Raw genomic sequence first — 25,928 nt, 5'->3', positions numbered from 1 at the left:
TCTCAACTGCACGTGCTTCGTGCCTTTATTTCTTCATATGGGATCTAATGGCCAGATAACATATTATATGATTGCATTTTGACAATGAACTGAATGTTGGTGGTAAAAGATTGTGTCTTCCAGGAACATATTAAGCAGTAGAAAACAAGCATAACAGCATTGGGTCATTTTTTGTGTGTGTGTGTGTGTGTTCTCGATCGTGAACATTGGCACCAGAAAATCGTACAAAACAGGATCATATCAACAAGGTTCTGTTGTTCTAGAACTGAAATTTGGGCTAGTTGGTGGTGGCTAGTGATGTCATAGCTGCTAAGCAGAGCACAAAAGAAAGAAGTTGGACCACGGGGCTACCTCGCAACTGAAAGACTTTATTAAAACCACACAAAAAGATATACAGCACAATCTCAGTAATTTGAACTTCCAATTAATTAATATCAACGCTGTGGTCCCATCGTAATCCCGTGTATATTAATTGTGCAAAAGCACCCAGTATATCAAACACCCAAGTATTAGAACCTATTAATTTAAACTGACTACAGCTTCATTCATTTTTCCCCAAGGAGAGCACTGACCCACATGGCACTGCTGTTGTGAATGACCGTGGCAGCCGATCACATGGCAACCTTGAGCTCTCAGTCAGGTGTTAGCTTTGTGAGAGAAGCAGTGAGGCGCAGTTTAGGCACACATGCATTGTGGAGATACATGTAGGCATTGTATGGAGTGTGATACGATGTTGCAAGCTTCAACCCTTGTTTGTAGAGTCACACAAGAAGAAACACACTTGGTTTCCCCATCACCTGTTATTTTTAATCAAGTGTCCGGTAAACGGAAATAGGTTGCCTACCAATGCTTTTTCGGACCTGGATGATTATTTGAACATCCTCGGGTCACCGCCATCTGAACCAATCACAACTCAAATTTTGGAGGCTGTATGATGTCTTGCACAATGTTTTTTAGACTGATTCACATGTGCAATGTCTAGGAAACATGCGTGGCAGCCATGAACAATCATGCTGTCGCTTGTGACTTTTATTGTCAAAGTGGTTCTTCCAGTTTCCAAATGCTGTACAGCTGCTGGGAAGGCTCGGTACCAAACCACAATTTTGGTTGCCAGCTGCGGATGCGGCAAAGTTCATTAGGTTTAGCCGGGGACAACTACGGACAGCATGTCGCAGCGGGAAGCTCGCCCTTGATGTGCTCATACTACAGTGAAACCTCGTTAAACCGTAGTTGGCCAGAGCTCGGAAAAGTATGTACTAATAAACAGTAGTACTGCTTAACCAAAATAGCATGAGATCGCCCACTTACCTGTCGAAAACGGAACTCAGAGAGAGTGCGATGAAAGGGGAAAAAACATGCCGTATTTATTTACTTTGCGTGACAAACGTGTTATTTTCGTTTGATGCCGCAGCGGCCTAGCAGCGGCGACAGCAGCCTCAAATTTGCTGAAGCTGTGAGCCAGCTTTTCAGCCAGCCCCCTCTTCTCGGCAAACACTCGCATGACAGATTCTTCGTTGGCATTGCATATTCTCTGTGCACAGGTGCGGTAGCATTGCAGAAGTTGCGGGGCACCTTTTCATTGCGGGGTAGGCTGACGTAACGCGCAGCTTCTGCCACTGCCGGACCTGAATCGCCCATGCTGTTGTTTTCCGTGTCGTCCTTATCACTGTCGCTAGACGACACTTCGACAACAACAGAGGCAACGATGGCGAAAAGTCGAACCTCGTAGCCGACATCTCTTCGCGGTCGCAGCAGTGCTGACAAGCAATTTCTTTACATTCCAAATGCCACACACCGTTGTCAACAATAGACTCATGTCTCGTGCCAGTGCCGACTTTTTAGTGTGACGTTCGATAGCAAGAACGATGTCTAATTTTTTCTTCTATGCTGAGCACCCGGCGTATTTTTTATCTGAGTTTCAGCTTGACGCGAGTTCTCGCTTGCACGACGCCGCACCGTTCTCTGACAGGGCGCCAAAATGATGTTGATGATGATGTGGCCTGACGTGCAAATGCACAGGGCGCTTGGAGGCCGTTGTGCTGATCTCTGGGGCTTGTTGTTCCTTACGGGCTGCCCGATGGAGACGATGCACCGTGTGTTTGCATGACAAAAAGTGGAAACACTACATTTTAACTGATACGTACGCAATAAGCTGGTACGGTTTATGCGGATACAAAACACCTTATGTTTAATGGCCGCTGAGTCGGGGATTTGACTTTACTGCTTTTAAAACGAAACTATTGTTTAAGCAGGTACAGTTTAACGAGGTTTTACTGTAGTACAAGATTAAATGGATTGGGTGTGAAATGAAGTTTGTCGCATTCAAGAGAAAAGTTCAATTATAGTGATTCTAGAATGCAGAATTTTGATTGAGGGCCTCAACTTTTTATAAATATTGCCAGAAATCTGTAAGTTTCATAAAATAAACAGTACTAGGTTTACAAATCCTTATCTCTGCGCCAAAAACAAGGGTTTTGCAGAACTCGCAAGTCAGCGGTACATTTCAGAGTGGTGTACAATAGTACATCAATGTTGTCCGGGTGTGCAAGGTATTTGGGAACATAATGATGACTGCATATTAGCAATAATATTTTAGTCACGAATCAAAATAGTAATTCCAAATTGTTTATGTAGGTTTTCTTTTTAATGTTTTCTAAGGGTGTTGAATAAAACTATCTTTGGCTGTAATTACTGACTGATTTCGACTTGATTACGGCAGCATGCTCGAATCACATAGCACGTGCTAATGTTGGACAGTGCTGCAACAATAAAAGCTTTTAGCGAGTTCGTAATGTTGTGTGGCTGTTTGTTAGTCTGTCTCTTAGTGACGCCTCTCCCCCCCCGCCCATACGTAGCAGCGTAGCAGGTTTAAATATTGGGAACTAGGGTACCACATAGCAGGTGACATGGCCACAGATGTTCACAGCCAGCTACTCAGGGGTTGCACGCAGGTCCTGTGGGAGCAAGCAAATCCATTACTTATGAGTGGTGCTTAATGACATTGCGTGCAGAAAGCTTGACTGTTAATTCTGTCACTTAAAACTGTTCGGCCATGACCATAATTGGCCTTTCAGGGTTCTTACTCATGCAGCAGAAACTGAAATGCCAGAATGGCATCTGGCCACTGGGGCAGTGCTTATTTCTAGGGGCGTGCGAATACCAAATAGTAGATTTCGAATCAAATGTCGAATCAAATCAAGGAAAGAAAGACGAATATTGACTTGAATATCAAAAACTATGGGGGCACCTAGGCATGTGTAAATGCGAGAGCATTAGTACTTGTCGCTGAGCGTGTCACCGAGTTATGTTGCCGAGTTTGATGATGATGATGATATGTGGTGTCTTGTGGGGCAAGGGCCAAGTATGGCCAAAGAGTGCCAATTGTTGCTGAGTTTAGTGTTGCGATGAAATGTTGCCGAGTTTAGTGCTGTTACACTGAACATGCATCCCCAATGAAATCTCCTACGATGAGCATAGACGTGCCGCAGCGTAGAGACAAAGGCAGATTCCTGTACATAAATACTGCCACGTCTTCTGTTTGAGACCGATTTGGTGCCACGTATACGCCCACAACCACGAGTCCCATTTCAACGAACGGCACACATCAATCCGTCTGCACCGAAGCAGTCTCCGAGCTGGAGGGGTCTTAGTTGAAGCATATATGCTTAGCATATATGGCTTAGCATATATGGCGATGCCAGTAGTGATGTTGTCAGGTCGCTGAGCGGTGCACACGAATGAGCATCCTGTGATCTGTCTCTTGTCATCCAGCCTCATCCATATATTCGTGAGGCAAAGTATGTCGCCTCTGTTGACATCCACATCATGTGCCACGTCATCCATGTGTTTCAGCAGAGAATGCACAATGAGGCGTGCAACGAGGCATGCTGCCCGATCCACCATGCACTTGCGCTGCGCCGTACACCATCCAGTGCGCCGTACACCACCCACCAGGCAGAGCTGAACCACGTGCAGAACCTTGAATGATATTCATCACTGTCGCCACCTGCAACGGTAGTGCAATGCAATGGTGGCGCATGTTGTATCGGGGTTTCAAAATTGAAACCGTCTCTAAACCACCCTCAGGGAGCACTTACGTACCGAAACTCAGCCTATTTAAGGCATGCACACTATAATAAACACTCTCTGCCTTGGTCTTCGTCTGCATCTCTGTGCTTCTCTCCGGCCGCCGTCCTGGCGTGCCCAACGTGCTCGGCATGGCATGCATGGTGGCCACGCCGACGTAACAGTTTGGCGACAAGGATCCAACTACATCGAGCCTACCTGCATACGTCGACGACAACGCCAGGACCGCTATGCCAGAACACAAAAGCGCTTCTCCTCAACGCGCTGGGGGTGGAAGGCGTCCGCGTCTACTATAACATCGTCAAGACACAGGCTGAGGCAGATGAAGGGACAGGGGACGTGGCGCCACGTGACGTTTATGAAGAGGTGCTTCAAGTGCTCGATAACCCCTTTTTGACTAAAGAAGATGAATTTTGCAGCCCCGCCCATTTTAAGCACAGAGTCCAGAGTTTGGTGGAGACTACTACCGAGTTCATACAAGACGTGCAGCGGCTCTCCAAATCCTGCAAGTTCAGCACCGCCACCAACCTCAAATTCTGTGCGGCTTGCAATCGCAACAGCTTCGCCGCAGGTTCATCCAACTCAGCGAGTACTTCACTGCTAAAAAGGCACTGGAGATTGCACAAGAAGAACGTACTGATAAAATCATGGAGAAGCTCGGCACTCTACAAGTAGACGCCATTTCAAAGCGTCATCAACCTCAATATGGCAGTCGCGACCAGTCTTGCCTTCCTCGGGACCTTCAAGATAGCGGTTATCCTCCCCGCCTGACTGCATTTCAAGATGGTGGTCTTCCCCACCCCGTGCTGTTCCAAGATGGCGGTTATACTTCCCGCTCGACTGCATTTCCAGATGGCGGTATTCACCGCTCCACACTGTTCCAAGATGGCGGTTATCCTCCCCGCCCGACTGCATTACAACATGGCGGCCAGCAGACAGACACTTTCCCCCGACCGCGCCGAGATGGCGGACGCTGAGAGCGAGGAGGTGGACCACCCCGAAAGGGATGGAGGCAACCGGGCGCCTCCTCTGCCTCTGATCCGTCGCCTCGGCCCGGCGGCTGTTTCCACTGCAGCTCGCCGCAGCACTGGGCGAATTTTCCGGATTGTCCTGCCTATCAAAAGTTCTGTCAGACATGCGGGAAGAAGGGACAATTTTTTCAAATGTGTCGTTCATCAGAAAGTACAGCAGGACCAGTCAACGAGCTGGAAATGCAAGAGAATACTACCCTAAAGACAACGACCATTGTACACATCCAATACGCGGTCGGCACCCTATCGCTTATGCACGTTCCCGTACAAGATAACGATGTTACTCTTCCCTTGATGATCGACGCAGGGGCAATCGTCTCACTCATGAATGTTCGTGAGTACAAGAAGTACTTTTCATACATCCGCCTCCTGCAATCGCATTTATTCATACAAAACTACTCAGAGCAAGTGGTGCAGAATTTGGGAATTTTCTCTGCGACCATCGAGTACCAAAACAAGTCAGCTTTGGTGAACTTTCACGTGACTGAACTTGGTTCGTCACTTCTGGGACTTGATACTATTAAGGCACTCAAGGCAGTGATCGATGGATCGACTTTGTCTTGCGTCCAAGCCTCATTTTCACCACCGGACTTCGACATTGGTTCCCGCTGGACAGAACGTCGTCGGACTTCACTGAACTTGTACATTACAGCAGACTTCAGCAGTGCGCCGCAGGCCAACACCTGTTAGACTACACCATCAGCGAGAGTGAACCAGTGTAGAGGGTTGGAAAGTTCTGTCTTAGTGGACTTACACACATCATTTGACTTTGGAAATATGCCATGTCTGAAGTTCCGTCCAACTGACGCCAGCGAGCATCATCCCAGTAAAAGCATCGTGATGGCAAGCTCCACGTAAAACCCAGGTGGACTCTACATCACAGGTGAGTTTGCGTGTTGAGCGCATTCCTACCAAGTATTTCTATAGTCGCACGCATGCTAAGGCATATAATCTTCTTACCAATTGTGTTGCAAAACAGTCAGATGCAATTACTTCAGATATGCCTTCAGTGAATTCCGCATTTCAGTGCAGTTCTTCTCATTCGCGAGTGTGTTCTTATACAGCTCGTAAAATAGCTCGAATTAGTGTTTCATGTTCAGCCGTAAGGCAAGAGAGTCAGGCACGATTATTTATAGTAAAGCAATGAAGGGGGCTAGTTGGTGAACGTTCATGGTTATATTACACTTAGTTTTACACTGACGATATTAAGTGAAGGACAGGACGTGGATGGACGTAGCGCAAACTACCAACTGTTTAATACTGTTAAAGAAAGCGCTTATATACAAGGAGATATGGCGCGGGGGGGGGGGGGGGATATAAAAAGACTATGATCACATGTCGTCACCAGTTGGTAGTTTGGCTACATCCAAACTACCAACCGTTCAAACAGTTGGTAGTTTGCGCTATGTCCGTCCACGTCCTGTCCTTCACTTAATATCATCAGTGTAAAACTAAGCGCAATATAACCATGAACGATTACTTATGCTGACTGACATGCCCAGTCAAAATGCTCTGCTCGCAGCGTCGACTGCTAAGCGCTTCACAGGATCTTAGGATTCTATTCAGGCACCACTTCTACGTTCGGCTGTAGTGCCCAGCCAACATATTATTTTGCCTGACAGGCGTATAACTGAACCGACTGGTTCAATGCAGGCACCTTCACAACACATGACTGATGTGCCCGGTCCCCATGCTTTCATTGAAGAACATAACGCTCATGTCTACGAACCTTCGTGCTCCCATGCAGTTCCTCATAATACTTCGCTCCCAGCTGTGTCTGAGGAGCGCATCAGTGAACCTTGGGATTCTTTTGATTCTTGTTCTTCACCTTCAGAGTCACCTGACGGGCGCTTCAGGGAGTTAGAAGGCTCACATGTCAAGTCCTCATCTCCGCCCCCCGTTTCATCTGGTGGGTGCTTAACTGAGCAGCAAAGCTCAAAACCGGAGCCATTATTGGCACTGCGACGATCAAAACAGTGGCGCCAGAAACGGCACCATTAACGCAATTTTGTTACATAATGTGTCAGTATTTCATGTCCTCATGTTCTGTCAGTGTTTCACTGCATGTCAGTCATCATCATCATCAGCAGCAGCAGCAGCAGCAGCCTGGTTACGCCCACTGCAGGGCAAAGGCCTCTCCCATACTTCTCCAACTACCCAGGTCAAGTACTAATTGTGGCCATGTTGTCCCTGCAAACTTCTTAATCTCATCCGCCCACCTAACTTTCTGCCGCCCCCTGCTATGCTTCCCTTCCCGTGGAATCCTGTCCGTAACCCTTAATGACCATCAGTTATCTTCCCTCCTCATTACATGTCCTGCCCATGCCCATTTCTTTTTCTTGATTTCAACTACGATGTCATTAACTCGCGTTTGTTCCCTCACCCAATCTGCTCTTTTCTTATCCCTTAACGTTACACCCATCATTCTTCTTTCCATACCTCATTGCGTCGTCCTCAATTTAAGTAGAACCTTTTTCGTAAGCCTCCACGTTTCTGCCCCGTAGGTGAGTACTGGTAAGACACAGCTATTATACACTTTTCTCTTGAGGGATAATGGCAACCTGCTGTTCATGATCTGAGAATGCCTGCAAAACGCACACCAGCCCATTCTTATTCTCAAGTATAGGCTAATTCGAGTTCTTACCATCCTATGGTCACTGCAGTGCACCTTGCCGAGCACGTCCACATTTTGTATGATGCCAGGGTTAGCGCAGAGTATATGGTCTATTTCATTTCTCGTCTCGCCATTCGGGCTCCTCCCCATCCACTTTCGGCTATCCCACTTGCGAAAGAAGGTATTCATTATCCACATATTATTCTGTTCTGCAAACTCTACTAATATCTCTCCCCTGCTATTCCTAGAGCCTATGCCATATTCCCCCACTGACTTGTCTCCAGCCTGCTTCTTGCCTATCCTGGCATTGAAGTTACCCATCAGTAGAGTGTATTTTGTTTTGACTTTGGCCATCGCTGATTCCACGTCTTCATAAAAGCTCTCAAGTTCCTGGTCATCATGACTGGATGTAGGGGCATAGACCTGTATGACCTCCAACTTCATGTCAGTAATTCATGTCAGCCATGTCAATAATTCATGTTAAACCTGAACAAGTGTCCTGATAATTGACTGCTGGGCAGCCCATAGTTGCATGTTATCTGGTGTATGTGTTTAAATGTTCTTATAGTTGCAAAAAGAAAAAAAATGTGTTCATTTCTTATTTGTTTTTAAGTGTAAGACCGAGTGCCTTCATGTTCTGCTTTTGTTGCCAGGGGGGAGAGTGTAGAGACCCAGTGCGTTGCCCAGTGTTATGTGTCATTCGGAATTGTGTAATGATGCTTCCTTACTTGTGTAATGTCAGTCGGAAATGCGAATGTCATTCAGGAATGTATAACAATGTTTCCTTGCTTCTTGTGTAATATGGTTTCTACCACTGAGATTGTGTAATGTCATAACTTCTCAAGAAAAGGGGGGGATGATGTTGTATCGGAGTTTCGAATTCGAAACCATATCTGAACCACTTTCAGGGGGGCTTACGTACTGACACCCAACCTATTTAAGGCACGCGCACTACAATAAACACTCTCTGCCTCGGTCTTCGTCTGCATCTCTGTGCTTCTCACCGGCCGCCGTCCCGGTGTGCCCAGCTTGGCGTTCATGGCAGCTACACCAACGTAACAGCGCAGTGGTTAGCGCGCTCGGCTACAGAGTGGTAGCAGTGACAGTAGGGCAGAGGATCGAATCCACACCATGGCCTCTTTTCGTTCTTCTCTTTTTTTTTTTTTTTTTTTTGGTTAGATGACGATGACAACTCGTGTGCCGTTTTTCTAGCGCCTTTCTGATCACGGAGGGCTTGCACAATGAGTAAGTAATGCTCTCGCATTAATATCAGCAAATTTAACACAAGCTTCTATGCTTCCAAATTTTGTGCGAAAAACAGTGCTGCACATGCTCAGAAGGCTAATCACATTACATAACAAGAATCTTGCTAACTATCAGTAGCTTAGGTACTGCACCTATGAATTAAGATGTATAGTATGCTCTACCCTTATTAAAACAAACGTCAAATTAGTATGCCAGCACTGATAACAACTCGGTTCATATACAAAGGTCCGGAAAAAATTTTCATTGATGGAATGTACATCATGTAGAATTTAAGTGCTTTTTTCCTTCTGAAGCTGAAGAAACAGAAGTTGTTCTGAACTCCAATGGGGGCTTTCAGTTAAACAGTGGGCCATACTGTGCTTAACGGCAATCTTCTGTTGCTTAGAAAGTATTGCTTTCCAGTTTTATTAGGTGGCTTTTGTGGGGTTATCGTCAGCTTGTTAAGGTCAATGTGCGTGACAGACAAAAGCGCGGAATGCAAATCACGTCACTCAGCACCACATGCGTCGACCGCGGTCAGCACCAACGGTAAAAAGTACTCAAATCGGTAGGCCCACAGCAAGCTCACATGACGTCACCCCCTCCCCCTTCTCTTTTTTTTTTTTTTTCATCTGCATCCATCTGCTGTCTGTGTAAATGCATATGCGGCTGCAGCTGGGGATCAGCACGCTCTAACATGATATTTTCGAGCCCGCCATGTAAATCCAAAGCTAGTCTTGTGACGGTTCGCATGAAGCTACAAAAAGAGATCGTTGTGCCCCTATTATTGAACAGTGTTCAGAACAAGGGGCCGCAGTACGCTATGTTGCAAAGATGGCGGCCGCGACATGCAACAGTCATCCCATGATCTCGCTTTCATTGGCGAGGTGGTTTGTCAGCTTTCTGAGGGTCGTCCGATCACTGCGAATAGATCTGCGTTGATTCGTAACTTTAGTCGTTGACGACACAGATCCGATTAGGCCTAATGGGCTGGACAATGTGGCCAAGGGTGTGGCTGTGATGAAAATTCGCTGCCAGCCGTGATAACGGACCACAAACTGTTGAGGAAAGCTTGTTGCTAATATGTTCTTAAGGGTGGCTATCAGTAATCAGCCAGATCATGTGTATGGGTTAGATTGATGGACCTTGAAGCAGTGTTTGGGTGTGCGGTCTACAAGCAGCCGAGTGCCGCAAGCACGCATACCAAGTTCGTCCGTGTGTTCGCATGTGGGTAGAAAGCTCCGAATTGCGCGAATCAACGTGCTTGAACACCACAGTCGCATATTCCAAGTGGTCAGTATGCCTTCCGGTAGTTAATCAACTCGACCATCACACATGCTTCCGTGCTTTCCACACACACTGCTTTTGTTGTTCCTTCTGTTCACGCTGCATTAGTCATTTCGATCAGTATGGTCAACCTGGTCGAATCTTGTACCAATAAAGACTATGCACCGTGGGAATGCTGCACACTTCAAGGCACCAACCACGGCCTGCCTGGTCCTTCGCCAAAAGTATCGATATTGAAAAAATCAAATATTCAAGAAATTGAACATTAGATATTCTATTCACGAATCAAATTATTTGAACGTTCACTACTCAATGCGAAATCAAATATTCGAGCATTCGCACATTTTTGCTTATTTCCGTATGTATCAGATTATAATTGACCACGCACTGTTTTCCCACTCCAAAAAAAAAAAAACCAAGAATATGGTTGCATTCACAAAGGTGGCAATCTCCAAGTCACTGTGGTCTGCGTGTAAGGTGACTAGGACAGCGTACGAGTTGATCTCCCTTGTCAGGATGAAAAATGATAACCCTAGAATAAGTATGCTAGATAGGCGACAGAGGGGTTGGTAAGACTAAGTAAAACGTCTAGAAAGAGGGAATGAAAATGTTGATGTCCATGGCGATTTAAAGCTGTGTTCTCAAGTACCTCGCGCACCAAGTATTAAGTGCAGCTTACAGAGTTTTTTGTGATAATGTTTTTGCTGCTGAGTTACAAAACTGTTAACTCAAGGAGGAGGAGGAATAAACTTTTATTGTAAAACCAGCACTTTATGATGGCCGGGCCTAAGCCTCCCACGAAGGGACGTCGAGGGCTTGCCTCGCCGCCGCCTCGCGGGCGTGCTGGGTCGCCCAGGTTTGGTCGTCGAGGGCGGAGCTCCGCAGAGCCTCATGCAACCTCAACGAGAGTCGTGGTGTTAGTCTTTGTGTACTATGCTGGGCACTCCCATAGCATATGCGGAAGCGTAGCCGGGTGAATTCCACAGCACCGGCAGTTGGGGGTAGTGTCGACGTCTGGAAATATAAGGTGGAGGCGGGCGGGTGAAGGGTACGTGTTTGTTTGTAGTAGACGCAGGGTGGTAGCCTGCGCCCTGCTGAACTTTGGGTGAGGCGGGGGAAGGTTCGGCGACTGAGGTAAAAGGCCTTAACGAGATCGTTATAAGTTGTCAGATTGTCCCTGGTGTCCAACTCATCTCCAGTGACTCCGGCGCGGTTGACTAGGCCTCGCGCAATGGAGTGGGCAACCTCGTTGAGATTGGGGAGGTGTGGGTGGACAGGGCCCGCATGGGCCGGGATCCATGTTAGGGAGATTATGCTGTCTTTAGAGTGTGGTGCCTGGCAGAGGATGCGAAGAGCTTGGGGAGAAATACGGCCTTTGCTGAAGTTAGTAACGGCTGAGCGAGAGTCACACACTATGGTGTGACAGGTGGGATCTAAAGTGGCCAGGGTGATGGCCACTTCTTCAGCCGTCTCGGCAGTGGGGGTAGTGACGCTACAGGCGTGGTGTAGGACTCCATCGCGTGTGGCGACGGCCACAAATCGTGTGCCATGGGAGTATTGGGCTGCATCAACAAATGTGACGCCAGGTACATGGGCAAGGGCTTTTACGATAGCTCCGGCCCGAGCTTGGCGCCGGGCCCTGTTATATTCAGGGTGCATGTTTCTAGGGATAGGGTCTATGTAGATCCAGCTACGGATGTCGGTCGGGATCGGTTGTTTGTGGCCCTGTTGCTGATGGTAGGTGAAGCCAAGCATGGACAGAATAAAGCGCCCCGTTTCAGTAAGGGTGAGCCGTTCAAGCTGAGAGCGTTGTTGGGCTTCAATGAGTTTGGAAAGGTCGTTGTGAACTCCCAGTTGGTTGAAGAGTTCAGTGCTGGTACAATGCGGGAGACCAAGTGCTTGCTTGTAGACCCCCCGTATGAGGGTGTCGAGCTTGTTTTGCTCAGCTCGGTACCAGTTGAGGTACGCAGCAACGTAGGTAATGTGGCATATGACAAAGGATTGGACGAGTCGGAGAAGGCTTCCTTCTTTGAGTCCCCCTCGTCGGTTAGATTATAGGGGTATTACTCAGGCTCGCGCGTGCGCACCTGACCCTTCTCTGGATCGCACAGCGCCGATGGAGCGGCAGTCGCTCGCTAGCACTTTCGCAGCAGCCCTAGCAGTCAGAGCTGTGACCCCTAACCCGCGGTTCGCAGTGAGTTGCGACCACGGCGGGTTCAGGCCAGGGGGGACAGGGTGAGTCTCGACCTAAGGTGTTTATTCACCTTAGAGTACATGTATACCAACTGGCAACAACAGCCACAACACATACAAATACAACGCAAAACAAAACCTCAGCGGCGGAGCATTCCGCACGTCTGGGGTGAAATAAACCGCACAGTGTGGGAACCACAAAAGAGGCTGATAAGAGTTCAGCTCACCCAGAGTGGATCCGCGCTCGGGCCCTGGGGCGGTCAGTCGCACACAAAGGCCGGGCGCAACAGGGGGACGGCGTGCGGCGGTCTCAGCGGCTGAGTTGAGATGCGGCCTGTCGCAAGCTCTTCAGCCGAAAGACGACGGTGCATCGGGGGAATAGCGCTTCTCCCCGAGCGGCGGAGAGGGAGTCTCCCCGGTTCCAAGAAAGGGAAAGGAGGGAACGGGGTGGGGTGCCTTGGCTGCAGCGTCGCGGCCAGGCGCGAAGAGCAGCGGGAGCGGCGAAGGTGCCCTCTCCCCGCTACCCTCCGCGAGCGAGCACGTGATTATCGCGTGATAACCGCGTGGCCGCTCCGGAGATATCGGGATGCGCGTGCGATCCCCACATCGCCAAATATAGGGGTATTACTCAGGCTCGCGCGTGCGCACCTGACCCTTCTCTGGATCGCACAGCGCCGATGGAGCGGCAGTCGCTCGCTAGCACTTTCGCAGCAGCCCTAGCAGTCAGAGCTGTGACCCCTAACCCGCGGTTCGCAGTGAGTTGCGACCACGGCGGGTTCAGGCCAGGGGGGACAGGGTGAGTCCCGACCTAAGGTGTTTATTCACCTTAGAGTACATGTATACCAACTGGCAACAACAGCCACAACACATACAAATACAACGCAAAACAAAACCTCAGCGGCGGAGCATTCCGCACGTCTGGGGTGAAATAAACCGCACAGTGTGGGAACCACAAAAGAGGCTGATAAGAGTTCAGCTCACCCAGAGTGGATCCGCGCTCGGGCCCTGGGGCGGTCAGTCGCACACAAAGGCCGGGCGCAACAGGGGGACGGCGTGCGGCGGTCTCAGCGGCTGAGTTGAGATGCGGGCTGTCGCAAGCTCTTCAGCCGAAAGACCACGGTGCATCGGGGGAATAGCGCTTCTCCCCGAGCGGCGGAGAGGGAGTCTCCCCGGTTCCAAGAAAAGGAAAGGACGGAACGGGGTGCCTTGGCTGCAGCGTCGCGGCCAGGCGCGAAGAGCAGCGGGAGCGGCGAAGGTGCCCTCTCTGAGATCCTGAGCTACCCAACAACTTGTGACACGTCAGCGCTTGCGGTGTTGGACGTCGACGCGCCACTGCTGGCCCCAGTCAGTCCCTTCCCTATCCAAGAGTGCAAAGCTTGCATGGCAGGCGCACCAGCCAGCCTGGTTTTCGATCTGCCAGAGTGCAACAGTCACCGAGCGTCGTCGTCTTCAACACATCAGGTGCGACATTGCCACAGGACATCGACGATGAAAGACTACTGACTGTACCGATGACAGTGTCCCCATATGACGTGTCAGTGCTGTAAGTGTCATGTAATGGTACTCGTAGGTCTCGGATTGAAGACGTTACTTTCCATAGTGGAAGGTGACAAGAGCACGTAGAACTTAAACAGATAGGACTGGTTACATTCTTTAAAGTACTTTTACAGCAAAGCTGTATACCTCCGGCCCCCAATGCATTTGTAGTGTCCGTGGGCAAAAATCCGTGGCCAATCCCAGAGCTAGTGCAATACAGGGCCGACATGCAGAGGAGGCAAAGCAGGCTTCAAGCACTCTGCCCCAAATAATAATAATAATACAGTCTTTATTCGAATCTAGGCCGATAGTTTTTTTTTTCCAAATAATCATATGCCAAACTCTAGGGTTGGCTTAGATTCAAGGATTTTAAAGAAGGAGCCAGGTTGTAATTTAAAATGATAATTATGATGCATAGCTAGTGCCATCTAGAAAAGTCAGTATCGTAGCCGCTATTAGCCGCGCCAGTATCCAACTGAAGTACACAAGCGACGTTGCTATTTTGGCCTGTGCCGTATCGGCGTACGGCATGGCCCGTAGCATGGCGTTATCGTAATGGCACCAAACAGGCAATGCCACTATAGTGCCGGTTTCAAGCAAAAAGTTGTGCTAGCCACAGAGGCATTGTTAAACTCTCAAGCCGGGCGGGACTTCAGCATCGATGAGAAAAACATCCTTCGTAAGAGGGGGCAACGGGGGACGCTTTTTGCACGTGCCGCAATGAGATGACAGCGATAAGGAAAATAAACGTGATAACACGCGCGGGCACAAGTTTGAGGGCGTCTGCAAGCATGGCTCTGGGCTATAGCGACGAGGCTAGCACCGATGATAACGTAGAGTGAGCTTGGCATGTTCATAGTAAATAAATGCTGTTTTCATTTTGCGAACGCTGCCCTCACTTTTTTGTTTGGCCTGCATTCGAGGTAAGTTTTTTAATCTTTCTTGGCTTCGGAAATTCGGGGGTCGGCTTAGAATCGGGGCCAGCCTAGATTCGAATAAATACGGTAATAATAATAATTAAATAAATAATAAATGAACTAAATAAATCAAGATTTCCGCAGATTTTTCGTGTTTGTGCATCAACAATAAAAAAGGTGAGTGTGGGCCGATTCCCGAGATGGTGCAATACCGGGCCTACCCAAGGCAGAGGTAATGCAGGCTTCAAGCATTCCACCCCTAATAACAATAAACGAAATAAATAAATCAAGATGCATTCTTTCAAGTTGATGGGTACACTGGAATCACTTGTGAACAGCACATGAACTCACGTGCAGGAGGCATTGCCATATATGCAACGAACAAAGTGCATGTAGAACCTTACACCCTTGACTCGCAAAAGGACAATGCCACCAAGTGTGGGGATGTCTGTGCCGTACAAACAAAAGATGGAATTGTTATATCCACTGTGTATATATCTCCAGGCACACCTAAGTGTGATATCAAGAAGTTCATGACCACGCACTTTGCATGGGTTGGCCGTGACACTACCCCTGTGATCATCGTGGGGACTTCAACGTGGACATTTCAAAACCAGACAAGAAATGGTTCACTCTGTTTGTGCTAAAAGAGTTTGGTTTGAAGTGCCACACCCATCCAAGTAACTACTCAACAACGGTCATGTATATATTTAACTTTGCCCAAGATTCTGTCTAAGGTTGTAACCGGACCAATCAGTGTATATTACAGTAATCACGAAGCTATCGTCACTACCATTACCAAATGATGAAAATAAATATGCATACCCTTGTCTAACCCTATATGATGTGCTACAGCTTCACTGGTAATCTACCTATACAGAGTGCAATGGCTCCTCAATTTTTTTAGTGTTTGTCAGTTTAAAAGAAGTACTGACACAAAATTTCGAAGTCGAGATAACTTGTGAGATCTATTTATGTGGACATACAGACATCATCTACAAAATATCAACGGCGAATATAGCTTAGAACATATTTAAAATAAATTTTAAATATGTTCAGCACCTCGCAACATTGACATCAACAGACTGGGAATGTAAACAACCGAGAAAATGCTATGTAACGCGTTTGTGTTGACTCTATACTTCTTGCATGTGTTCTCCTTCTCAGTTTTTGCTCACATGCTGAATGCGCAACCAACTCTCTAGATGTGGTTGTGCTTGTTCGCACAACTCCCGTGTCTGTAGGACAACTGCAGCCAATGACAGCGCCGTTAGTGTGTAGGTCATGGCCACGTAGCAGACCTGGTGGGGCGGTGCCGGTGAGCAAGTCCCTAGCTGCTCCGATCATCCCGGTGCTTCTTTTTTTTCTCCCTGATCAAGACGCTGGCCCCTTTCACCATTGGCGGCGGCACAAGATGTGGCTACAATTTGTTTCTGGCACGAAATAACTTATAGAGAAAAGTGATCTCGAAAGTGCACACATTATGAAACGATACACGAAATAGTAAATCGTTGGGGTGATTTCAACTTGCAAGCGGTCAGCACAGCCATCGCAGCAATCGTCTATGCGAAAATTGCCTGTCTAGCATATTTATCATCGCTATCAAAGGCGTCAGCGAAACTAATCGTATTGTCACTTATGAGTGACATAAATGTGCAGACGTTGATTGTGTTGACAAATACAGACACTTTATTACGAGCTGCAGACGAATTGCAAGGGCCGTCGGCCCCTGATCCGATGACCAGCGAGCTAAGCCTATACCATCTCCCAGCAATTGCCAGCTCGCCTGGCTTGCTCGTTCACTACCGTTGGCGTCGATAACCAGCAAAAGTGGACCAAGTTTTTGCACACCACTGGACACTTAGAATGGACTCCTTTGAAGAGCAGTCAGATTTGCTCACTCCATTTCGAGCGTGCCTGACGTAAACAAAACCCGCCGAGCTTAGCGCAGTCCGATCTTCCCTCAAGACTACGTACCCCCAAGCCTGGCGCTGTGCCGACTATCTACCCCGCCTTGTGTACTGCCCCGAAATACGCTTCGTTCCCAAAGCGTCCTCGACAACAGGTTCGTACTAGCAGCGGTGCGTACGCTTACTGATAGCTGGCTGCACTTCCCCGAGTCCCTGCTTTGTAGTGGATCGAATCAAAAGTGGTTGGCCACATCTAATATCGGGGCGACTCCTGCCTGCAAGAAATTATCTCCACTGGACAAAAAAATGAGGACGATGCCGATGATGATGGCAAGGACATTGCAAAGCATGAGCAGGCATAGCGGTCAAACTAGCAACATGAAGTTTGTGTGCCGAAGAGCATGCATGTCACAGCTTTGTGCGATCAAGCGCCCTGTTTGCAAACCCACTGTCTCCTCTCGTTGCTCTCTTAAACCGAAGCTTGGACTGGTTACTACAAACAAGACTCTAAATAATTACCTGCCCCGCTATGAAGCAAATGATGTTTCGTGCCTTCATTACTAGGTCATTAATTACTTACTACAACAGAAAAAACAAGATTGAAATTTTTTTTTTCAGTACTCCTTTAATGTGTTGTTCAATGAAGTTTGCGTATGTGCTGCAAGCAGCATTAGTATATTCATTCTGTTGACTCAAACAAACATGCCATACAGAGACATAAGCCTGAAACATATGAATGCCGTGAAAGCCATTTTAGTTTCGTATCTGATTGCACTGTGCAGGCAATTTAAGGCGAATTTGCCTAAGAGAAGTTGTGTATTAGAATCAGGTAAATACAATAATCAGATATTGTAAGATATGGTTATTGCTTGAAAATCTTCCTAGAGCAGACCGAGAAATCTAATTAACCGGTTCTGAATTAATGGGAGTTGACTTTATTTATTTTTGTGGTTTTAATCAGGTCTTTCAGTGATGGAGCACGCTTGTCTGCCTTATTTTTGTGTTCTGCTTGGCACCTAACCCAACACAATATTATCTGTTTACCTGAGCAAAGCAGCTGCTGTATACTGGTTAGAAAGGCAGACTCGAAAACACACAATCACTGGTTCAATCTCAAGTCAAATGAGGCCTTGCCTGACATAAAGCATGGTATTACGCATACACATAATTTACCCCCCCCCCCCCCCCCCCCCCCCACCGCTTCCTAACTCACAGCTGCTTTTCAAGGCACCATACGTCTTGTGAAAACAAGTTCGTCCATTCAACAAACCCAAGTTGAGCGGCGTCTGGCCATTCCTGTCAGCCAATTCCAGAGAAGCCTTGGCCTCCAGAAGTCGCTCCACCAGCACAGCATCTCCTTCGTAGGCAGCTGTATGCAACAGTGACCGCTGGTTTCCATCCACATCATCAACCGATGCACCCGAACACAGTAGGGCATCCAAGGGGTCGGAGGGCATTGAGGGCACAGGTGAGCCTCCGTCATCTGATCCCGCCATGCTGGCAGATGCTGTATCTGTTGGAAGCCTGGCACCCGCTTCCAACAACAGTCTGAAAAAGGAGTTTTTGCTCTTGACATTCAGCGCCAATAGAAATAGCAAAAGCACACATTCCACAATGTGCAAGTTCTGATAATCAACACAGTGTTTGTTGCTAAGTTCACACTGAGAGCAACTTTACTAAGCACAGCTCCACGCTTGCAATTGTGTTTCTAGATGTGCTGAGATACTCTGGTGGCACCAAAATAAAAAGCAGCACACCGAGCTACTGCAGTACTCTGTATGAAGTGCAGGGACTTCAACATGCAGGCATTCAGAAAGAATTTCCCTCATTAAATTTTTGTCTGCCTTAAGAATGCGCAACAAACATGCTGATGTTACTTGAGCAACTTTAGTTTCCGTTTCTCTGCTTAAATCTTTCAATGCATGTGCCTCTAAGTAACCTCCAGATCTGGAGGTGAATATCTGGAAGTGGGTTGGTGCACATTTTGCAGGCACTCCCACATCCCAAATGACAGCTTAACAACTTCCTTGTGAAGAAAAGTATGTAATCGGTGCATTGTGCGAGTGCTAACTTACACCTGGAGGATAACCAAGAAACATGGGAAGAAGCTATAGGCCATGTAATGGAACGGAAAATGTTATATGTAATAGTAACAGACAGCAGTGGGCCCCTTCTATTTTCGGAGTTCTGGCAGCCCGCTGGCAGCCAGCTAGTTCCGGTCCTGATAGGAAGTCACGTGGGCTGGGATCCCAAGACAACCCGAAGCTCCCCAAAGTTTGCAAAATTGAAGGCCAGGACAGCTGGCCGCGGGATAAAGGCAAACATGCTACCAGCATGGCAGCAGCCGGCGTGCTCAGCTCAGTTATGCATTGCCAGCTTGAAAATATATAGTTATACTCGAAAATATATAGCTGTGTTTGGGAATACGATCACTTTTGTGAGATTTCGGGCGATTCGGCACAGGATGCGCACTGGGCACCCCAGTTTTCACAGTGCAACAAACGGCCTTCAACACGTCTGATGCCTAGATACAAAACTGCAAGTAAGTGATTGCGAAAGCGATTGCTCGAGGATGCCTGCTCGCAGCAATCATGCCTGCCATTGGCGACATTGACAAGTTGGAATATTGTCATAATTTGACAAGGCAAGTAAGAGCAGGATATCGAGGCATTTGCATCTTATATGCATAAAATTTTGTGCTGACATGCTTGCATGGGCTTCGATTTCATAAAGTTTGTTTCGGCTGATGGTGCTTCTCTTCTGCCTCTGTGCTGGAGGAGCTGGGGCTGCGGTTGGCACATGAAAATGCACGTCGCCTGTGACCAGTGAAACGTTTCACACGAGAAATAGTATTGGTCTGTCATCAGAGCAATAAGTACGTGCAGCCATTACTCAACCAGTGCATTCCTTTAACATCAGCGGCCTATAGTCCAAACACATCAGTTTCGAGCTGCCACCCAGGCACACAACGGAGAGATGAAGTGAACACGGACTAGCTGTGGTGCCTTTGCTAACTGCAGAAAGAGGAGATAGCACCACATGTACACAAGAGATGCAAAATGGAATACCACCAGAAAAAGATTAACCTAAAATGCACCGCAACATGTGGGATTGCGCATCTACAACTTCGCGGACTACAACTCGCGTGGAACACAACACAGCTAGCATACACACATGATCGATAGCTCGGCACGCTGTTCACAGCTGGGAAAAAGCCTTCATGGGACACGTGCGCGCGCACGCACGCATGCACACACACACACACAAAAGAAAGCTTCAAATGATTTGTCGCTGCTTGTATCGCCTGGCAAGGTGGAATGGCATATTATAACCATAGAAGATAATGCTAGAAGTAATGCAATCTGAAGGTGACCATAGCCAGTTGGCTGAGTGAGGTAAAAGTCCTCAAGCCCCCACATTGCGATCTGTCAAGTCCCCACAAAGGTGGCTGTGAGCGCTCATCACCTCTTTTTGTCGTCTGCTAGCCAGAGAGCTTCCACAGAGCAGTTAGACCAAAATCGTCCTCGTTGGTTCTGGCAGCCTGTAGGTAGCCAGAACCATCCAGCCAGAGTAAAATGAACGTGTTAGGCAAAAGTGCATTGTGTGGTAGGTGGAGCAACCTGAGAGGAACGAAGGCGCTCTGGCTGGCTCTGGCAGCCTACGTGTTGTGGGGATGCGCAACTCTCACGCGTCCCCTGATATGTTGTTTTCCCGCATAGCTCCCGTCTCCTGTAATCCGGCTTCGCCGCCTGGCCTAGTGCCCGCGGCAGTCGGTATGGTTGAAGCGCAGTACGAGACATGGCGCGTGTGTTGCGCTGCTGACGCCACCTAATGGCGGGGTTACTTGGGTGCGGAAAGGAGAACGCTCTTCCTCTTTGGCTCAGGCTCGGCAGGCGGCGAAGATGTTCCACACATGCGGCGATCCATGCTTCTGCGAGACCGTCTCGCGAGGCCTCGTTCGAGCGCGCCACCGTTCGCGTGAAGGTACGTGCGAACGACCAGACATTGGTGTCCAGCATGGGGCGAACATATTCATTCGTTATCCGGTCGCGGTGAGTCGGACTTCCGCAATTTGTCGTGCGCCCATCGGCATATTTTGTGGATAGCAACTTGGCTAGCAGGCATTGATCAATGAAAGGTGCAATAAATGCCCTTGTGATTGTTTGCACTACTGTGTTGTCGTTCCTTTGTCCCAAGAACATGGGTGAGAGAACCCCACAGTGTAGACAGAAGTCGAAAATTGAGGAGGCCCAGCAAGAGATTAGGGATAGAATTGCAAACCGTTGCATACTTTATCAAGGAGTCACAAGTTCCCCGAATCCAGACACAACCATTTGTTACAGATTCAGGTTTGTTGAGCTTTGTCTCCCCTGACAGGTCAAGTGTTACAGGCATTCTACAGCAAAGCTGTTAGTGCGACTCAAGGAGACCAGAAAATTGTATGTGTGTTTTTACAGTGTCCTGGGAAAACTACACTCGAACCTCATTATAACGAAGTTGAAGGGAGAGCCTAAAGGGCCCCTGAAATGGTTTGGACAAATTTTGTAGATGCGTAGGGTACAGCTACAGTAAAACATTCGCACCGCAATTTGTGTGAAGCATCTCATATTAAGAGAGCTACGCACTATTACAAGTTATCCTCCTCCATAGCCATGCTTTTCCTCCACAACTCATTCGCTAAGTGATCAGGGCTAAGCTCCATCTTCACTGGCTCCGTGTCACGATGGGACATCATGTCATCTACTTCTGGTTGCCTTGGAGCCAGTGTGCGAAGCCTCTCAAACCTGTCTGCCAGCCGCCTGGCAGTCAGTCACAAGTGGCTATTGAAGCAGCGTACGTTGCAAACATTCTGTCACAGCACTGAGCGTGTCTGGTATTCTGGTAACCACAGGCAAGCTGGGCATTTGGACAGATGGGTGGAGGCGTAAACTAAAGCCCCTCCATACTACTATTGCTGTGATAAAGGAGCTTTAGTGGAGACGTATGTGAGCGGTCTGATCGGTCTGCCCGGTGCAGCCACCTGATGGCGCAGAGCTTAACCAGTTAAACAAAAAGCTAATATTGCTGTAACCAAGTGTAAAACACCTTAAACATTTAGAACAACAACGTGTGCATGATTATGCTCCTGCAAAACTTTACTCCAGCAGCAAAGTAGAATGCAGTTGGTTACTGCTAGTATATTAGTTCTGTGTCTGGTTGAGCTCTGTGCCACCAGGTGGCTGCACCATACAAGCCATTCATGTTTGCGCCTCCGCTGATCCCGTAAAACGCCCAGGCCCAGACCACTTGCGTTTAAGTTTACCCGTATACCGGACATGCAAAACACTATTGTGGTATATAGTAATCGTTTGGTGTGAAGTGGCGGCTGCAAATGCATAGATGCTCGTGCCAATTAGATACCGACAACCAGCACTGTAGCCACTCAGCTCACACGTTTGCGATGTCACAACGTGACGTGTGGCCGATCACTTCGTTTGCGGCCCACAATGCAAGGGCGAACCATGGTGCTTGCGAAAAGACAGACCGAGACCAACACAGACCGCGCAGCTAACATCAACATGAAGTACGCTGTAACACAAGCAGACAACACTTGCTGTGTGCCGAAAATGCTTGAGGGTAGTGATAAATTGTGCTTGTGCATTCTCGTTCTCTTAATTTCTTCCTAGAAACAAATTAACTAACACTTCAACTATTACGAACATTTGTTCACCATAAAGTTGTAAAAATTATCGATGACGCATCCTGGGCAGCCAATCGAATAGCTCGCCCTAGTGGCGTCATATTGTCACCTCGCGTCACTTGGTCAGGGACGGCTGAAAACTCAGGGGAGTGGCGTGCTGCAATCGGTAGCGATGTACATTTTTAAAACCTTATAATAAACTGCATGCTTTACGAGGCGCACTTAAATGCGTCAATTACTGATCAGAAGAACCATACCTGACGACTCAATACATTTGTACAAAATCAACAAAATCGTTTCAGGGCCCCTTAAATTACTATGTTATATCTGTTACTTCATTACATCTATTATTGCCACTAACTGCAATATAGGCCCAATGGGGTGCACAGTGGTAAACATGGAAATAAGAAGATGGCTTTGCAGCCTGCTGAACTGCTACACGGCCACGCATGCGATAAAATTTGAATAAAATAACAAAAGAATCTTCAGCGTGTGCAACCTGACGTGACAGCCTTTAGATAGCTGCCTTCTGTTCCATTGTGATGGTTTTTCGGATCCGTTTTCCACTTGGCTCGTCGCGGCCGAGCAGCACGTGACACGCAACACAGCGCTCCGCTGTGAGATCGAGGAGGCAAGTGAACTTCAGCTTGTGATCTCTGATTGCACCGGTGCCAATGCAATCTTGCAATCTCGGAGGGCATGCCCAGGTGCCAGCCCACACGGTTCGCTGCAGGGAGAGGGAGAAGTGGATGCACGGCCTGGGTGTGATCCCCGAGATCGCACCGAATGAGATCTCGGAGGCCACGCCCAGCTGCCCCTGCCTGCATGGCGCACTGCACAGTAAATATGAATACACTAACTTTTCCCATGGCTGCGCATAGCCACGCAGCATGGCGCGGCTGAAACCGCCAGGCAAGCGCTAGAGTGAGGTCACTGAATGAGCAACTGCATGGGCACAGATGCACAGCTACGTGCTGTAACCTTGAATCATATGTTTTCCCAGTTAAGTCTCTTTCTCAAGCTTTTCCTTAAACGTAGGAACGAGGTTTTACTGTAATCCACTAAGTTTATATTTAGATGGAATGTGGGGCATGTCAGGGCTGATGCGCAGGACAATTTTGAAGTGTTTGGATTAATTATGGAATAAATAAACAATTTTAAAAACCTTATTTTTTGTCTGTTTAGAGGCATTATATAAAACACAAGGTTTTCCCACTGCCCTGGAAAAACCAAAGGTGGTAGAAGTTCTATATTTGCAGAAAAGTGGGGCCATGTTAAAGGTGGTGTGTTAAGCAAGCAGTGTTTGTACGAGAATACTAACAGTAGAGAGCTTCCAGGACTTTACAAAATGTAATTTGAGAACCTCACAGCAAGTTTGCCCAATGTCTTGCGGGAACTCAAAGTGTCACACTATTGACATTGTGTGGAAATGGACAGCATCTTATGTATGATGCGTGGACAAATTTTCAAGAGTATCGGTTAATTAGAGCTTTTGCAAAAAATGTTTGTCGAGCTGTGGAGCATGCACCAGCCTCCACCTAGTACATTATTGCGTTTGATCAGCTTTCCTGTGCAAGCAATCTGGTTTAGTTATGCACCCTTAGCTGGCACTGGCGCCTTCATGTGCTCTGTACAGGTTTTGAATTTGCACAGGCAGTGTTCAAAAAGTAAGATTATACTGCTAGTAGAGGAGGGTGAACTGAGCAAGTTGGTATTGATTCATGCTGAAAATTTAGCGCTAGAACTAGACAAAGACGAAGGAAGAGAACAAGTACTCATGGTGTGTTCTCTCCCTTCATCTTTGTCTAGCTAAATTTAGTGACCAGTTTTCAACATGCTAGCAAAGCTTCTGCCAAAGGTTGGTCTGAAATCGACTGCATGCTCTTGTGTAAGTGAAAACTCGATATAACGGACTGCTCGTAACAAGTTGTACAGGTGGGTCCATTATTAGAGGGAACATGCGTGCACGTGGCTCATGCTCCACACAGTGCCACATACAAGAGCCGGCGAAAACCAATTGCATGCGTGAAACAACGCAGGGGCAGTGCATGCCACACATCATCCGCTACCGAACCATCTCGTCACTTTGCTCGCATGCGACTGCCTTACCATGCAATCACACGTCAGGAGCCAGCCCCCCCTTCCCAGTTGTGCCTAATGGGCCCCTCGCCAGGCTTGACCATTTTGAGCTGACAAGTGCAGTGCATACAATGCGCACTGATGATCGTGTCTGCTAAGTACAGCTAAACCTCAATATAACGAAGTAGGTAAAGTCGGCAATTTGCTTTGTTATATCAAAACTCTGTTGTATTGAAATTAGGCCTTTTGTGCAAATAAGTACAATTGCCGATCGTTTTCTTCTACAAGGAAAGGGGCCACAGAATTTTCCTAATTATCAGGCAATTGAAGGAAGCAAATTTGAATGAGAAAACAATTCATTTTTATGAATTTGGGATTGGCAACGAATGATATGGTTTCATGTCACATCAACGATATCTTCACAATGGCAGACGAATTAAGCAAAGTCGGGCATGCTTTCACGTGCTCTCTGCCCCCGCGACTGATAGCGTTGCCTGCACTTGAATTACGCTATCATGAAAAGCGCCGGCAGCAGGGAGCGAATGCTTCGTCTGCCTCTCGCTCCAACCGGTCACCGAAACTCGAGACTGCACAACCTCCAAACTAAACTAATACTAAACTAATACTAAACGTGCGGGAAGTCAGCTTACATGATGCCATGCCGTCTTGGCGCGCCCGCTCTTTGTACACATGGCTGATTACTTCTAAAACAGGGCGCATGGCAGCATATGCACTCAGCTGTGCTTATAAACACGCACAGCCACGGTCGATACGCTCACCAACTCCCCCTGCCCTGCACGCACACTTGATCATGTTACCACGAGCTCGCTCCCCTCCCCTTCTTCCCCTTTGCATACGTGGGAAGGCAGCACTCATGAAGCCACCATCTTTCTTGTCTCACCCTTGCACACTTTCACTTGCACCTAAAGCACAAAATGCGCAGGGCGCGATAGGATCTTATTGCACTTGGACTTTATACGGAACATAGTGCAGCTCCACTTTGGCGGTGGCTCTTGTTGTGCCTCGCGCAATTTGAGAGGGACGTTTGCAAGTAGCCACTTGTAATTAAATCATTTAGCTCATCATTGTCTCGGCATTCCTTTGCAGCGAAAGCGAAATTTCGTTATACTGAAATCACATACAAACACACTTTGTTATATTGAGGCTCTAAATACATGGTGTTTATGAACAAGAGGTAATGCAAAGTTAAATACTTCGTTATATCGAGAGTTTTGTTACACTGAAGTTCATTATATTGAGGTTTAACTGTATTACAGTAAAAGCTCATTAATTCGAACTCCGCGGGGATGCTATGAAAATTCGAATTATAAAAAATTCTAACTAATGAAA

The 25,928-nt window shown here is 47.7% G+C and overlaps 1 protein-coding gene across 5 annotated transcripts in view; it reads right to left on the bottom strand.

Moving 5' to 3' along the window:
• LOC126535934 (uncharacterized) overlaps positions 1–25,928 on the bottom strand; it is a 169,006-nt gene that overhangs the window by 79,250 nt on the left and 63,828 nt on the right. For all 5 annotated transcript variants that reach the window (XM_055073355.2, XM_055073356.2, XM_055073354.2 and 2 more), the window contains one exon: positions 18,090–18,367. In XM_055073355.2, the coding sequence (XP_054929330.1) occupies positions 18,090–18,367 (278 nt within the window). The remainder of the gene's footprint in view (positions 1–18,089; positions 18,368–25,928) is intronic.

This window comes from Dermacentor andersoni, chromosome 4 (assembly GCF_023375885.2).
Source record: "Dermacentor andersoni chromosome 4, qqDerAnde1_hic_scaffold, whole genome shotgun sequence".
Lineage (NCBI taxonomy): Eukaryota > Metazoa > Arthropoda > Arachnida > Ixodida > Ixodidae > Dermacentor > Dermacentor andersoni.
This window is presented reverse-complemented; position numbering and strand designations above follow the sequence as displayed.